This window comes from Plodia interpunctella, chromosome 26 (genome assembly GCF_027563975.2).
Source record: "Plodia interpunctella isolate USDA-ARS_2022_Savannah chromosome 26, ilPloInte3.2, whole genome shotgun sequence".
Classification (NCBI taxonomy): Eukaryota; Metazoa; Arthropoda; class Insecta; order Lepidoptera; family Pyralidae; genus Plodia; species Plodia interpunctella.
Window position 1 is genome coordinate 1,453,403 of NC_071319.1, and position 16,479 is coordinate 1,469,881.

Genomic DNA, 16,479 nt, shown 5'->3' on the forward strand with positions numbered 1-16,479 from the left:
TTCTAAAATAATATACCGTTTATTTCTAAAATAATATAAATTTGCAAAATTTTTACAGATACACAGACAGGAGGATTGGTCTGTACTTCAAGTTTTCCGTATGTATTCCTTCCTTCCTCTAATAATATTTATCCCCTTACAATGGCAACACTCTTGACAATGGCAACCCAATGTAATTTCTTGCTCGATCTGTCAGTTCAATTCAAAATGGCGTCATTTCCTGAGGCAGCAACGCGGTGGCATGGCTCCGCGCGGTTTATGAAGAAAGTAAAATTTATATTTGTATTTAGATAGTGAAAATTTAATTATTGTTGATTTTTAAATATTTCAAGCCGTGTGATATATAATGGGTAAACCAGGTACGTCTATTATCAGTTTTCTTTTCACGTGTTGATGCCGCATGGACAATTCACTCACTTCAATAATTTATTTAATTTTATTTGGATTCCACACAATTTTTCATTATATGCCTTAATTACATAATTAATTTTAGCTAATTTATTTTCCTTCCACATATGGAAAGGAGGAGAAATCCTTTCCATGTGTGGTACGAGTGCCGATCAAGAGGTTATGTTTGTAAATTACATTTCAACTTTTTGAAATTATGACACTCATTTCAATTTAATTGATTACAACATTAACATATCATTGAATAAAATCAAGAAATATACAATTTCTATGAAATTTTAAAACGATCTTTTGAGGTTATCACCACATGAGATTCCAACGCTGCTGCACCCCACGCTAACTAAGCGGTCATAATGTATCACTACATATACATCACATTAGCGTAGAAAACACCACATGGCATTTTGCCGGCGCCCAGGTGGTGAACCGCGTTGTTAAAGGCTTGTACTTGGTAGTATTTCGATGTAATGATAGAAATATGTCGTGAAGAAGCGTGATATCCGTGCCAATGGTTTTGACTTTATTCACTTGATGAAATATATTACAAATATGTGAGGAAACTAGATTAAAGCTTATTAAAAAAATTATACAGCACTGAGGCAAAAACGCCCTTTTTGTTAAAGCAAGTTACAAATTCTGTCTAAATGTATTTTATTTTAATAGATTTCAATGGAGGCGGTAGAGGTGGCGGCGGTGGCAGAGGCCGAGGGGGCGGCGGCGGCGGCCGAGGTGGAGGCCGTGGTGGCTTCGGAGGAGGTAACACTGTTTTATCCTCACATTAGCAATCTGACCAGGCTTTGCTCTGGTTTTGTTGTCTGATCCGAGTTTAAACCCAGAACCGTTGGTTATCAATTTATTGTAAACAGTTCTACATAGATGTGATGGGTTTGTATATATGTATTAGCACAAAGCTTGACTTACCTATTAAAAACTAAATTATGTTTTCCGAATTCAGGGACACCAAAGTGAAGTTAGTGCAAAATACATAAACAATTCCAAATTGTCTGGCCATCTAGCAACAACAACCTTTATGGTCGCTATGATATTTATCTGACTGTAAAGGATTACTATTGTTTTGTGGCAGGTGGCGGCCGAGGAGGATTCGGAGGCGGTCGCGGGGGCGGAGGCGGGAAGTTTGAGAAGCGGGGTGGGGGCGGAGGCCGGGGCTTCGGCGGCCGCGGCGGCGGTGGTGGTAAGCCTCGTTTGTTTATTACCATTTTTGTGGATGCGAACCAGCCTCAGCTCGATATAACTTTAATAAATGAGCTTACTTTTCTGATATAAAGGCACATTTTAAAATACTATAAATAAACTGCAGTTTTATGTGTGAAGAAGAAATTCTAAAGTGCCGAGATGAGATATTCTATTTTTTTATTTATAGTAATTTAAGTCTGTAATGACATACGGAAAATTATGATATATAAATAAAAATATATAAGGGTGAATTTAAAAAGGGTAAAAAAAAATAACAAGTAGTTAGTAAATTTTTTTAAAATAAGGAATCATTTTTTTAAATTACACATTTATGAAATTATCATTGTACCAGTACTTTATGTATTTATAAAATAGGATAATTAAATTGATTACTGTGTATGGTTACAATTTGATAAACACTAATGACAGCCTGCGGAGTTCAAAACACTCGTGAAATTCACTCATAATTATTAAAGTTACTTTGAACATCCATAATGATGACAACATGGTCCCTCTAATCTAGACTGTAATCTCACTGTGGTGTTCGTACTGTAATGTGATATGTTTTTAAGGTCGTGGCAGGGGAGGACCGCCTAAAAGAGGTGGCTTCAAAGGTGGGAAGCAAGTTATTATCGAACCACACAGGTTAGTAAAAATAAAATATTAAAGCATCGACGACGTCGGTGGCGCAGTGGTAAGGTGCTTGCCTCTGAACCGAGAGGCCCCGGGTTCAATCCCCGGTCGGTTCATGATGGAAAATAATCTTTTTCTGATTGGCCCGGGTCTTGGATGTTTATCTATATATGTATTTGTTATAAAATATAGTATCGTTGAGTTAGTATCCCATAACACAAGTCTCGAACTAACTTTGGGGCTAGCTGCTCAATCTGTGTGATTTGTCCGTATATATTTATTTATTTATTGGTGGTCTAGTTATTAAGACTATCGAAATCGAAAATCGTAATCGAAAGATCCCAGGTTTGAGTAATACTCATACCAAACTTATACTAATCTGATTCTTGTATAGTAGTTTTTTATTTACTTCGAAGATTTGCTTGTGACACTACAACCGGCCGCCTGCCTGATATTGATGCCTATCGGCTGCCAAGGCTATGTGTCTCCCTTAGTCGCCTCGTACGACAGCCTATTCTAGGGCGGAAACGCGCTATTTTGATATTGGTAGGGACTTCAACATCAAGATTGCCATTCAATAAAAAATATCTATTTCTCCAAACGACAGCCGATCTGAATGGCCCTCTTTTCCCTTGATCGCCTTCGACAACCAAATGATGTTACTAAAATAACTTTCGTTCTTCTGAAAGCGTGCGCACGCTTGAAGCCAAATTATTTTACTGATACTTCACCATACAAAACATACATACACTTTTTACATAAACTTTGTATTTAACGGTGGTGATCTTTCAGACATGCTGGTGTTTTTATCGCGAGAGGTAAAGAAGATGCGTTGGTGACGAAGAATTTGGTGCCTGGATCTGAAGTGTATGGTGAAAAGAGAATTTCCGTTGAGGTTTGATTTGAGATTTTCTTAAATAACGTTAGTATGTTTTTAAACAGGAATTTGGGCCCTAGGCTCTGATGTTCTAGGGCTGAGGAAGAAACCGAGAAACACTGTTTTTTTTTTAAGAGTTCTTAAAAAATAGATAATTTTGATATTATTTATCGAAATATGTATTTTAAATGTATATATGAGGCCTTTGCATGTAAATCCATACTAATGTTATAAATGCGTAAGTCTGTCTGTTGCGCTTTCACGGCTAAACCGCTGGACCGATTTTGATGAAATTTGGTATAACAGGCTACTTTTTTTTTGTCAAATATCAACCCCTTAATTACTAATGGGGGATGAAAGTTTGTATGAAAATCGTGTCAGTTCTGCTTATATCAATACAACAGGACATCCTTTTATCAATACAACCTATCTTTCACCTGAGCGTTATCCCGGTTTCTTCCTTGGCCATTGAGCGCCGGAGCCCATGGTCCGCTGTGTTATAGGCTAATATAAGTTTGTGTTAATTAACATTTTTATAAGTTAGGTTCCAATATGATGACAGAATGGTCCCTCTAATCTAGACCTATTCGTGAAGACCATAACCACATACCCACTTCTGATTGCCACATCCCATTTGCAAACTAACCAAAAAAATCGAAACGTACACTAAGTTTAAGAAAATTTGCAGACCGAAGGAGAGAAAATCGAATACAGAGTATGGAATCCGTTCAGATCTAAATTGGCAGCGGCTATAATGGGCGGTGTGGATGCAATTCACATGCCTCCGGGATCCAGGGTGCTGTATTTGGGTGCTGCGAGTGGTACCACAGTCAGTCACGTGTCCGATGTTGTTGGTCCGGTAAGTATAGCTACCCTAAAAGCCACAACTGTACACTAAAAGAATATTTGTTAAAATTTGATAACATTATAACACAGAAATGCAATGTTATAAGTACAATTTTTATACATGCGATATTTTTATGAAGAGGATTCTTGTTGGTGGTAGTTTTATCCATCTCTCTTTTTATTTCATAAGTACAATAATAAGTATATAAAAATAATAGCCAACTATAGGGATTAACAATGTTTAAATGAGTTTATGAATTTCTTCTCAACGGTGGTCGTTCCGAAACGCATATATAACGCTTTTTGAGATAGTATATTATATATTTTAGAAATATAAAAAGAAATTTATTTGATTTATTTTCTTACACCAATACACGTTAATGTCAAAATCTATAGAGAACGATGAGTCTGCGACGTGCTGAGCCTCGTTCTAATGTTGCTTTAATTAATTTTCAAACATCTTCAGCTTTTACATTGAAATGATGACCAAAATGGGTGCTTATTAAACCGTGAAGCCCACAAAATCACTACCTTTCCGTTCTGATCTGCCTCACATCACCAGCGACATACAAACCCATACAACAATATGCTAATATCATACAAACTTGCAGGAAGGACTGGTGTATGCTGTGGAGTTCTCACACAGATCGGGCCGAGATCTTATAAATGTTGCGAAGAAGAGAACTAATATAATACCTATAATTGAAGATGCGAGACATCCATTGAAATATAGGTGAGTTTATCTAGTCTGTATTTAGTTAAATAGTTAGTAGCTAAATGATATTGGTAGGTAAGTTTTTAGGGTTCTGTACCTTATAGAGTAAAAATGGGAACCTCTGTAAGTATAGGAAGGTTATTTTTATATAAAGCTGTTTTTAGCACTTTTTTTTTAAATCTAAATCTTATCTTATTTTCTTTAATTAAATTATCTCAAGAAAATAAATGTATGAGTTATGAGCATATTTATTTACTCTCTTTATTTATTTATATTTGCATACCTATATTCCCGAATATAGGTATGCAAATATAAATACAAACATGTAGGTTTAATTCATTTTACAATCAATTTGTATATTGTATATAAGAAAATATTTATTTAAAATAAATATTTTCTTTCTTTCATACCAAACAACAAAAATTTTGTAAATGATGAAGATCCTATGAACTAAATCTATCATGTCGATACAAATTTGAACTCTCTCTCTGACCATCTTTACCGTCTGTCCAAATTCTCCACACGAACAAAACTGACCGACATTTCTTCACAGAATGCTAGTGGGCATGGTGGACACTATATTCGCTGACGTGGCCCAACCAGACCAAGCCAGGATCGTCAGTCTCAACGCACAACACTTTTTGAAGAATGGGGGACATTTTGTTATTTCTATCAAGGTAATATACAATTTTAATATTCTTAACTGGTTGCCCGTCACGGATTCTCTCGGGTAAAACCAGGGAACTCCTCAACGATTTACAGCAAGGACATGAAACAGATCCCTTGACGATAATAAAAGCTTGTATAAAAAATAATTAGTAAGAATTTTTGTCTAAAATTTTTCCTATGATGAAGAAAAAATGCTAAATTTTTCATGTTGAAATTTGAACTCTCTCACTGAGGTTAACCCCAAAATAATCTAAATTCCTCCCGCCAGAAAATACTATTATTAACCATAGACAATCCTTCCAGGCTTCCTGCATCGACTCCACGGCTCAACCGGAAGCAGTATTCGCGGCGGAAGTTAAAAAATTACAAGCAGATAAACTGAAACCACAGGAACAATTAACTTTAGAACCTTACGAGAGGGATCACGCAGTTGTCGTTGGTGTATTCAGACCACCGCCCAAGAAAGCATAGAGAATAAAAATAGACTTTATTTTTTTTAATAAGTGCCACCGTTGAATTTAAAGGACGCATTTACTGTGAAAGTGTAATGTTTTAATTTCGGTATTTGATTATAAAATACTGTAATAGGGACCAACACTGTTTGAATGAGTTTCTTTCGGCATTTCTTCTCAGCAGCAGCTTTGGTAAATATAATTTAATTTAGAATATGACGTGAAAAAGTGCCTGTGAAGGCCTAATTTCTGAATAAATGATTATATTTTGATTTTGACTGTTTGAAATCTAATGATTTGCAAGGATTATTTTGTAAGTAATTTCATATAATGTTACCCTTTGATCTCGACATTTCTTGAGATTACGCGCTTCGACCATGAAGCATAGTGAATCGAATACAAATTACAAGGGATGTGCAACACTTGTACAAGCAGTGCATTTTGGTCGGATATATCGGACGGTCGAAATTTTTATACACGAAAATATTTTTATATTGAAAATATCCGAATTAAAACATCACATACAATTTTAGCTGTGACGTAATAGCGTATATCTAGTTGTAAGTGGACATACGAGGCGATGTATGTTAGATGTAAGGAAATATACTGTTAATGAAATTTATCATTTTTATTTATCGATTCTGTATCTTTCAGTTAAAAGTCCTAACATGCAAGCAATCTAACGCCAGCTACACACTGACGCCGAACTCGCATGCTGGCGCGAATGTGTGAACATTGCATAGTTAATTAGTGCGTTTATTTACCGCAATGAGAAACCAGCAATGTGTATAGAATCCTGAATCTGTTCGACGACAGTGTGTGAAGCCGGCATATAGAGTAAGCCACGAACAAATTCACAAATTGAAAATCTCTTAGAACAATGAAAAACTCGCTGCTACAGTGATATGCCGTTGGATTTTCACATAGCAAATGCTACTGCAAGATTTAACGAGATTCTTGGAAAATACGTTTTCCGTTGTCAGATTTTCATGAAACTTGTACGTATAATGCACTTTCACTGGATCTAAAAGTTATTTATAGCACTCCAGTTTAGGACCGTAGACTTTAATAAAACGCAGAAGGTATAAAATTAAAAACGTTTATTCCTCATCTGACTCTTCTATCTCTTGTTTCTCATCTCTCTCGTCGTCCCACGACTGAGAGCTGTCAGAATGGTATTTCTCTATTTCCATGTCTTCTGATGACGAGTCTACAACAAAAATTATAACATTGAAAACTAATGGGATATCGCTCAAGTGTCTATCTATATACATATAATAAAACTAAGTGGGCTATGTTTGTACATAGGTATATTATAATAAAGACTAGCTGCGCCCCGGGGCTTCGCTCCCTTGGGAATTTCGGGATACAAAGTACCCTATGTGTTATTCCAGGTTATTTTCTACCCGTATACCAAGTTTCATAACATTCGGTCCAGTTGATAATGCGTTAGAGGTAACAAACTTATTTTCGCATTTATAATATTAATTGGGATAGATAGATATTTAAAAAAATAAATATGGATGGTCGTTATGGGACTAATAGAGGTCAAAACATTTTTTTCCAAATTTTCTCTCAATGCGCGTTTGTTCGCGCATCCCGCAATAACTGCTGAATGTAATTTGATGCGGTTTTCAAAATCCGGTATAGGTTTCATCGTAATACGTTGCGTCCTGACGTCTGGCAACGTACAGTCAACAGCACATAAACCTACCTAAATACAATGTAAACTCGTCGTTATTACCGCGCCATAGAGGTTCATAACTTGATGTGCTGTTAACTGTACGTATATAATTGAACTAAATATTTTTTAATAAAAACACTTACCTTGGGCTAGATACGAGATATTTTTTTATTTGATTTGTCAATATTTTTTTATTTAAGATTAGACTCACCATCATTGTATTCAAGCACAGCATCTTGCGCAGTGTCCCCCGGCCGCTGGCGCTGTGACATCGTGAGCTCCAGTCGGCCGCGGAGATTGAGCAGTTGACATAGTTGAGACCGACTGGGAGCAGTAAATATTTTGTAATCACACATTTGACGCGCAAACATATCGTTCCTTTCTTTTCTTGTAAGAGATAGCATTATTTTGTCAAAGAAATTTAAATTTCACTTACAGAGAAAAAGAATCTTAAAATTGAACTATGTACATTTGTTGGTGTGAGCATTCAAATATAACCAAGATAGCAATATTATATTTCTTCTTTCTCTCTCTCTCTCTCTCATCTGAGCGTTTTTTCCTCACCCGTTGAGCGTCGGAGCCCAGGGTCCGTTTTCCTACTTTTTCGTCTCCACTTCGCACAGTCGTCGGCACTCATAGACAATATTATATGACTTCGTGGTCGTATTTCCTCATGGCTGAGGGTCGTGGTCATTACGTGGAGTGAAACACACATTTTTTGCCATCGCCTTCGCAGAACTAGGAAGTTGGGACTCGTGTGATAAATCGCAAATTACGCAGCAGAATTCGATGTAATTTTCTTTTCAATCCCTTCGGGGTAGGATTTCCAAAAATCTTCTTAGTGCTCACCTACACTCCCCAGGGAACCTACACACCAAATTTCAGCTTCCTACGCCCAGTAGTTTCGGCTGTACGTTGTCTGTCTGTCAGTCAGTCACTCAGTAACGGAAGAGTTTTAAAATAACATCTTTTGTTCTACGACTTTTGTCTAAACGTAATAGATACAAAAAATTTCATTTTTTAGTTTTAACGTGATTTCTATAAAACGTTAACTCTATGTTCGATTCCGCTACACAACGCTACTGTACTGTCTCGTGTCGCTTGGCTATTACATAGAGTTGACTATGTGTAGAATCCGCAAATTAGATTGTATATATTTTTTATATGAAAAAAAAACTACGAATCATGAAAAGTCGTAGACTAAAAGTTGCTTGTTTTGATATACGCAAGTAGTCTTTAAGAGGTTTTACATTTGATACCAGTTTTATGATTTTAATTATGCCAAAAAAATTAAAGACCCCTAAGTAATTAAAATTTAATATTATCGTTTAAAGTTATTGGTTTGAGTTTATACCAAAATATCAATGAATTTATGGACGTAGTTTGAAACTACAATTATTCCAATTCATAGTTTATCGTGTTGTCTCGCTCTCGCGTGCAATGACCCTGGCATAGGCAAAAAATAAATAAATGAAAAAGAATTGCCAGAATTTATCAATGAAAATCGACTTTGTGTGAACCGCAGCACTGAACCTACCTTTACTATGAAGCGTAGTAGTCGGGTGGCTCACTCAAGTATTATAACCAATTATTATAGATTTTTTTGGATAAATTTTGGATTTAGATTTTTTATGTTTTGACTATGCACATATTATCAGTAATAGGTACTGATGGCCCCATTTTATTTTTTGGCATAATTAAAAATAGATGGTGTATAGATATGAATGAATGAATGAACTGACCGCGCAGTGAAGACGGCCAGCAGCAGCTGCAGACGGCCGGCGGCCGCGCCCGCCAGCAGCGCGCCCGCGTGCGCGCGCAGCGTCGCCTGCGTCCACGTGCACGCGCGCGCGCATCTGACCAACCAACGCGCGTGTGACACGTTACATTATAATTAGCTAGCTTGGGAGTGGGAGTTTCGGGATAAAAATTATCCTGTGTTATTTTAGGTTATATTCTACCCGTGTACCAAACTTCATAACAATCTGTCCACACACACACACACATACACAACATCCTCACAAACCTCATCTATACTTATAATAAAACTGTAACTGTAATGTACATAGGAGATATTTACGAAAAAAAATTGGAGAGGACTATTTAGTTTATAATATTACTAGAAAGTAGGATCGAATCTGTGAATGTATGTATATCTGCTTTGTTGCTCTTTCACGCAAAATCTCCTGGACCGATTGTTATTAAATTTGGTACACGGCTGGAATATAACCAGGAATAACATATATGGTACTTTTATCGCGAAATTTCCACGGGAGCGAAGCCCCGGGGCGCAGCTAGTATAAACAAAATAAATAATACCTATCTGTATTTGTGTAATACAGTAGTACTCGTAATACACATAATATGTGTACTCTATGAAATTTGATGCGATTTTCACAGTTACCGGACTGTTACACTAAGTCTTGGGTTCGATTTCCGGTCAGATCAACATGGAAAACGATTTTTTCAGAATGACCTGGGTCTTAGATGTTTATCTATATTAGCTTTTGCTCACAACTTCGTATGTGAGTAAAAATCCGTTTCCCTTGGGAATTTCAGGAAATCCCTTCTTAGTGATCGCCTACACTGTCCTAGGAACATACACACCAAATTTCAGCTTTCTACGCCCAGTAGTTTCGGCTGTGCGTTGTCTCAGTCAATCAGTAACGCAACTAAAATTTGCCCGCGGCTTCGTCCGCGTATATTTCTTTATATTTATCTATCATATATTGTACAAGTTACATGTACAAAATGGTGAGGAATAAAGTTAATAAACTATCTGTGTACCTACGAAAAAAGTGGTGAAACACTCAAAACACCTCTAAGCTCCTCGGATTTATATCCAAATAACAGGAGCACACTAGATCGTAACAAATACTCACTGATTTGTCTTTCCATTGGCCATAACAACGAGTTCTTGCAACAGTGTGTGCAAGCAGTCCACTGGCAGCGAAGCGACGGTGCGGTTAGCTATGGCCGGATCGTCTTTTTGCAGCACCGTTTGGATTAGTCTAAAACAATAACGATAAATGTTTTCCATTGACAAAACTTTGAATTGCTTGTAGAATATAAGTAATAACACAAGCAGATTTGACGACCTCGGTGGCGCAGTGATAAAGATCCCGATTTCGATCCCCGGTCGGGTCATCATGGAAAATGATCTTTTTCTGATTGGCCCGGGTCTTGAATGTTTATCTATATATGTATTTGTTATAGAATATAGTATCGTTGAGTTAGTATCCCGTAACACAAGTCTCGAACTTACTTTGGGGCTAGAGCTCAATCTGTGTGATTTGTACTAATATATTTATTTAGATAAGTTCACTAGCAAAAATGGATTAAGTTGTCTGAGAATAAAGATTTTTATTTATTATTTAAAAACAAAATCCGGGTCCATGTAGTTTTTACACAAAACTAATGTAAAACTTAACTAATATGAACATATATTAATCAAGACTCAATAACTCAATCAAAAACATTTTAGTGCGTTCAAAAAGTACCTATAAATCCTAAATAATATTATAAATGCGAAAGTATGTTTGTTACCTCTTCACGCTCTATCTACTCAACCAATCTTCTTGAAATTTTGCATACATGTAGTTTGAAGTACGGGAAAGGACGTAGGGTACCTTTCATCCCGGTGGGAATTCACGCGGGCGGAGCCGCGAGCTAAAAGCTAGTGCACTATAATTTTTTTTTTAAAGATAGGTAAAGACAATGTACCAAGCTCAAAACTCACTCTCTGTCCTTAGAATGAAGTCCCTGCATGAGTAGTTTCGTCAGATTCTGGTTGACGGCAGTTTTACTTCTGCTCTTTGGATCCAGCGCCAAGTTCTCCAGACGGGCCTCCATTGGTACTTCTATCTGTGAATTGAAATTGTCATTTTGGGTTTCGTAACAGTGCTCAAAAGGTAGTTTGTAGCTTTTCGTGTACCTATATTCTATTCAACTCAAAAATTATAGCAGTTACATACTAGTTTATAGCTTTTTGAGAAATACCAGCCAGCAGTTTGTAGCGTTTTAGGGAATACTATATAGGTAGATACCAGATCTAACGCATAACCTTCCAAAGGCGCATAAGGTACATAGAGACTGACATCTTTTGTTCTACGACTTTTGTCTAAACGTAATAAATACAAAAAAATATATCCTTTTTTTAGTGTCGTTTCTATAAAACGTTAACTCTATGTTCGATTCCGCTGCATAACGCTACTGTGCTGCCTCGTGTTGCTTGGCTATTACATAGAGTTAAGATGTGTAGAATCGCAAATTAGATTGTATTATATATATATATATATCTGGTATCAAACGCAAAACCTAAAGACAGGGTACATCAAAACAAGCAACATATATATATATATATAATATACATATATAATATATATATATAATATACCAGTAACCCTGTATAGCATTAGTAGCCAGTAGTTTTTAGCTTTTTGAGATATACTTTTAGTATTTGACATAGGTAAAAATCTAGGTCAACTGAAATGAAAAGTGCGAATAAGATGCAGGAACGAATGAATGAACCAATTGAACCAACGAATGAATGAACGAAGACATTAACGAATTGATGAACACTATTAATGAATGAAAAAAAGGATCAATTAATGCATGCAACAAATTGATGATATAGTGCAAGACTACTGAACGAACGAGTGAATGAACACACGAACCTGTCCCCCGGAAGCGTTCCTCTTCCTCCCGGCCGCCGCCGGCGTCGCGTAGCTGACGTCATCCTGTCTCTGAGAGTCGAGAGCGCTCGCGCTTGATCGTCGCTTCTTCGCACTCTCGCCGCGAATTAACACTTGCGTTTTGGTTTTTGTTTCCGGTGTCTAGGGAAAAGAATATAAAACAAATTGTATTTAAAACTTGCTTCGCTCCCGTGGGAATTTCGGGATAAATTGTGTGTTATTCGAGGTAATATACCCATACTTGGTACACAAATTGTATAACGAACTGTCCAGTAGATTTTGCGTGAAAGAGTAACGAACATACATCCTCACAAACTTTCGCATTTATGGTATTAGTAGGATATAAAAAATCATATTTTTTAACGTGTTGTTCAAATGACAAAACGCCCTACGCCATATTTGATTCGAGGTGTCATCACCCCGTTGGTAATCTGACACTGAACGAGTGAGTGAGTCGTATGAGATTACTAACGAAGTGACGTCACGGGTCAAATTGCATGGCGGCTTGCGTTTCCATTCGCAAACTCAAACTGATAAATCCTAACTAATATTATGCGAACGTAAGTTTGTTTGTTACCTTTTCACGCTCTATCTACTCAACCAATCTACTTAATACATATAGTTAGCATACATGTAGTTTTAAGTGTGAAGGACATAGGTTACCATTCAAACACAAAAAAGCTTTTTAAGCAAATTTTATATACGGATATTCGGTTAAATAAATTGAAATAAAAATTCTAATGCTTCATTGAGTTAAAAAAAAGTGTATTAAAAAAATAGTTGTATTCCTCATGGAGGGTGGTGGTCATTACGTGGAATGAAACACGCACAACAACGTACTTTCTTGGCATTATTAATGGAGTGGTTTGCCATTGCCTTCTCCATTTCACACACAAGTTAATAATAATCGACCAGTGTGCAGGTTTCCTCACGATGTTTTCCTTCACCGGAAGCAAGTGGTGGTCGATGAAAACTACTATACATGAGTCAGATTGGTATACAATCTCATGTGGCACGAGTAGGATTCGAACCTGGGACCTTTCGATACACAGGCGGGCGTCTCAACCATTACACCACCACCACAAAAAACGATATAATACCATATTAAAACAACTTACGATCCTCTCAAAAAGCGTAGCAGGTCCGTTGCTATATCCCACCAACATGTCGGAGTCAGACAGCCGACAGCATTGCACTGCCATGGGGTGCGCGTCGGGTGACGTCACTTGTATCGTCACTGACGGCTTGAGCGGCTTCGATGACGCTCTGAAAGGGTAAAATTGATGAATCTATCTTTCATGACTCTTGTGATTCATTTCAATATTTGTGTTATCAGTTTTATATGTCAACGTTGTCTTTCCTTTAATTACATAGTTCAACTTCCAATCCCTCATATAATTATAGTGGATAGATATGTAAATTTTTCGCTATGCTCATAAAAATATTTGTTTTGTATGTCAATGGTGGTCATGAAACACTTTGCGTTTGAGGAAGTGACTGGGAAACCGCTTAGAAACATATAAAGAAACTCACCCGTTTAGCATATGATTATAATAATGCAAGACACCACTCCTAGTGGCCGCACCAATGTTTAGTGCGGTCCCATTCAACTCTTCCTTCACGGTCAAATCAACAAATCTTGGAGCATCTTCAAGTATAAAGTTGTATGTAGGTGACGCGGTCACGTTGGATAGTTTCCTTTGCTTTTTGCTTGTTGGTTCTCCGTTCAGCTGAGGAAGCTGATCCTCTGTGATTGTCACGTCCCAGAACGAGAGGAGACGCTCATTTCTGTAATATATATATATTTTAATCCTTACTAATATTACACATGCGAAAGTGAGTTTGTTTGTTATGCTATCTATCACACTTCGACTGGGATACGAGGTATGAGGTATGAGATATTAAACATCAGTGGATGGTACCTTTCATCACCAAGGGTTACAGACTGAAAATGAGTTGGTTCTTTTCTTTTGAGGCTTCAGTTGCCACGATAACAGTTTGACGACCTCGGTGGCGCAGTGGTAAAGTGCTTGCCCCTGAACCGAGAGGTCCCGGGTTCGATCCCCGGTCGGGTCATGATGGAAAATGATCTTTTTCTGATTGGCCCGGGTCTTGGATGTTTATCTATATACGTATTTGTTATAAAATATAGTATAGTTGAGTTAGTATCCCATAACACAAGTCTCTAAGTTACTTTGGCACAAGCTCAATTTGTCTGATTTGTCTTAATATATTTATTTATATTTATTAGTTTCTTGATGTGAATATGCCCTCCGAGATATATTCCCCAAGATCGATGACGAAATAAAAAAAAAACCAACTTACTGTGATCCAACCACCAGCCAGCTGATCTTCTTCAACGAGGCCAGAGACAGCAACGCATGTTGCGTAGTGTTGTGTCCAAGGTTCCTTACGATGGTAGCATTATTATCGAGGAGCCTCCACAGGCAGACTTGCCAGGATGCTGTGATTAAATATATTGATGGGGTATTCTGTGGAATGGGAATTAATTGTTATAGGTTATATAACAAATCTATGTATTTGGTTTCTACAGTCGAATTACACATTTTGCCACTGACAGATATAGAGAAACACTGACACATTAAACTTATAACTCCCCTCCTTCTGTCATCTGGGTTTTAAACTGATTAGTCTTACGTATTATAAAAATTAATCCCTCTATACTGCACACACAGTATATATACAAATGTATGAATGCAATAAACTGAAAAAATACCAAACTAATTTTTGCTGGGTTTTCAACAATAGATAAGTGTCATGTGTTGAGGAAAGTTTAGGTATTTAATTTATTTATTTATTTATTTATTGAGTAACAGACAGGCAGGTTCAGCAGCTGATGTGTCTATATCAAGCAGCGTTGAAAGTTTCTAGATATTTCACTATAAAATGTCACGTCACTGATATCAATTAATAACTTTATATTGATTCAGATTTTATACAACAGTGACATATTGTTCACTTCTATCCACTTGTCAAGTCTATTTTTAAAAGAGTTTATTGATGGTGCAGAAACAACTTCCTCTGGTAATCTATTCCAATTACGGACCACCCGCTTGCTGAGGAAGTGGTGAGCTGTGTTGGTTTTAGACAGTGTGCGAGAGATATAATATATTATAGATTTATAATAGTTATATCCGAGCTAAATTGGGACGCCACTAGTTTAAGATAAAGGACATATTAGAACTCTTGTGCTGTTACATATTCACTCATTATTTAAGAAAATTTTTCATTAAATTAAATTAAAAACTATATAAATTAAAAATAGGAAAATTTCATTGTATTGAATAATATCACAAGTTTGCCTACGCTTGGAACAAACCCGAGACATTTGTGGGTTATCAGGATAACTACTAAACACTGGGTCGAAGTATTACAAAACTACAGTATACTCACCAAAGTATGGGGAACAATTTTTATAGCGCTGATACTGTTTCCTTGTTTATTCTTACTATCAAATATAACATTATACTTATTTCTAACTTTTCCATCACTTATATCCCAATTATATACGCGATTCGACTTATTACAGCTGAATAATCCGTATTTTCTTTGCCAATCTATCGACGTAATGAAACTATTGTAAGTTCCTGGTTTTTCTTCTTTTAAAACATGCTCTACTTTAGCCTGAGTCACTGAGTATATAAGAATCTTTCCGCTGGCGGTTCCTAAGGCAATACATTGTGATTGTTGTTCGCTTTCTGATGATTTTCTCTTGCCACTTTTTTGTTGTCCCTAAAAAACCAAATATATTTTTTTAGGTTATGTTTATAAACAGTATGTTTTTCTCAACATCACGCTTAATAGTGGTAGACATTAAATATGATTTATTTTAAAGTGCCATTATTGCAACATAATGAGCAATAAAATATGTTGTAAATGTAAACGGTATGACAAAAAACCACGTGTGATACTCACGCTAGATATGCCTACAGTTATCCATTTCAAACATGAAGGGGGTGACGTCAAGTGAAGGTCTGGAGTATACTCCTGTTTCAGGACATTAGCTTCTGTATCCCATATCCTAAGCCGGCCGTCTTGGCTAATAATTGAATAATATTTTCCATTTTCGGAAAACGCGGACTCCCCCATGTTTCATGTCACTTCACTTCACTCAAATTCCAAATTATTAACTGACAGGAGGACAAACAAGATTGACAATTACAGTTCAAGTTACTTTTTTTTAAGATGGCAAAGGTTAATTTTGTTCTGCTTCTGCCAGTCACAAATTATGCGATCGAATACACTAATCCAAAAAAAGAAAATAATGATTACAATTTTTAATATAT

General features: G+C 36.6%; 3 protein-coding genes across 3 annotated transcripts in view; 1 reads left to right on the forward strand and 2 right to left on the reverse strand.

Moving 5' to 3' along the window:
• LOC128681236 (ecdysone oxidase-like) overlaps positions 1-16,479 on the reverse strand; it is a 187,499-nt gene that overhangs the window by 155,277 nt on the left and 15,743 nt on the right. The window lies entirely within an intron of this gene.
• Fib (Fibrillarin) lies at positions 202-6,127 on the forward strand. Its single transcript, XM_053765001.2, has 9 exons — positions 202-359; positions 1,072-1,164; positions 1,493-1,600; positions 2,175-2,247; positions 3,028-3,130; positions 3,801-3,971; positions 4,570-4,691; positions 5,227-5,350; positions 5,646-6,127. Exons 1-9 carry the CDS (start codon positions 347-349, stop codon positions 5,811-5,813), a joined length of 975 nt encoding a protein of 324 aa, XP_053620976.1. The 5' UTR covers positions 202-346; the 3' UTR covers positions 5,814-6,127.
• On the reverse strand, positions 6,880-16,316 carry LOC128681235 (uncharacterized protein). Its single transcript, XM_053764994.2, has 11 exons — positions 16,109-16,316; positions 15,587-15,925; positions 14,498-14,664; positions 13,706-13,960; positions 13,291-13,438; positions 12,155-12,313; positions 11,218-11,342; positions 10,361-10,489; positions 9,221-9,334; positions 7,690-7,802; positions 6,880-7,004 (listed from the first exon to the last, which is right to left on the reverse strand). The coding sequence occupies exons 1-11, from the start codon at positions 16,280-16,282 to the stop codon at positions 6,895-6,897; spliced, it is 1,833 nt and encodes a 610-aa protein (XP_053620969.1). The 5' UTR covers positions 16,283-16,316; the 3' UTR covers positions 6,880-6,894.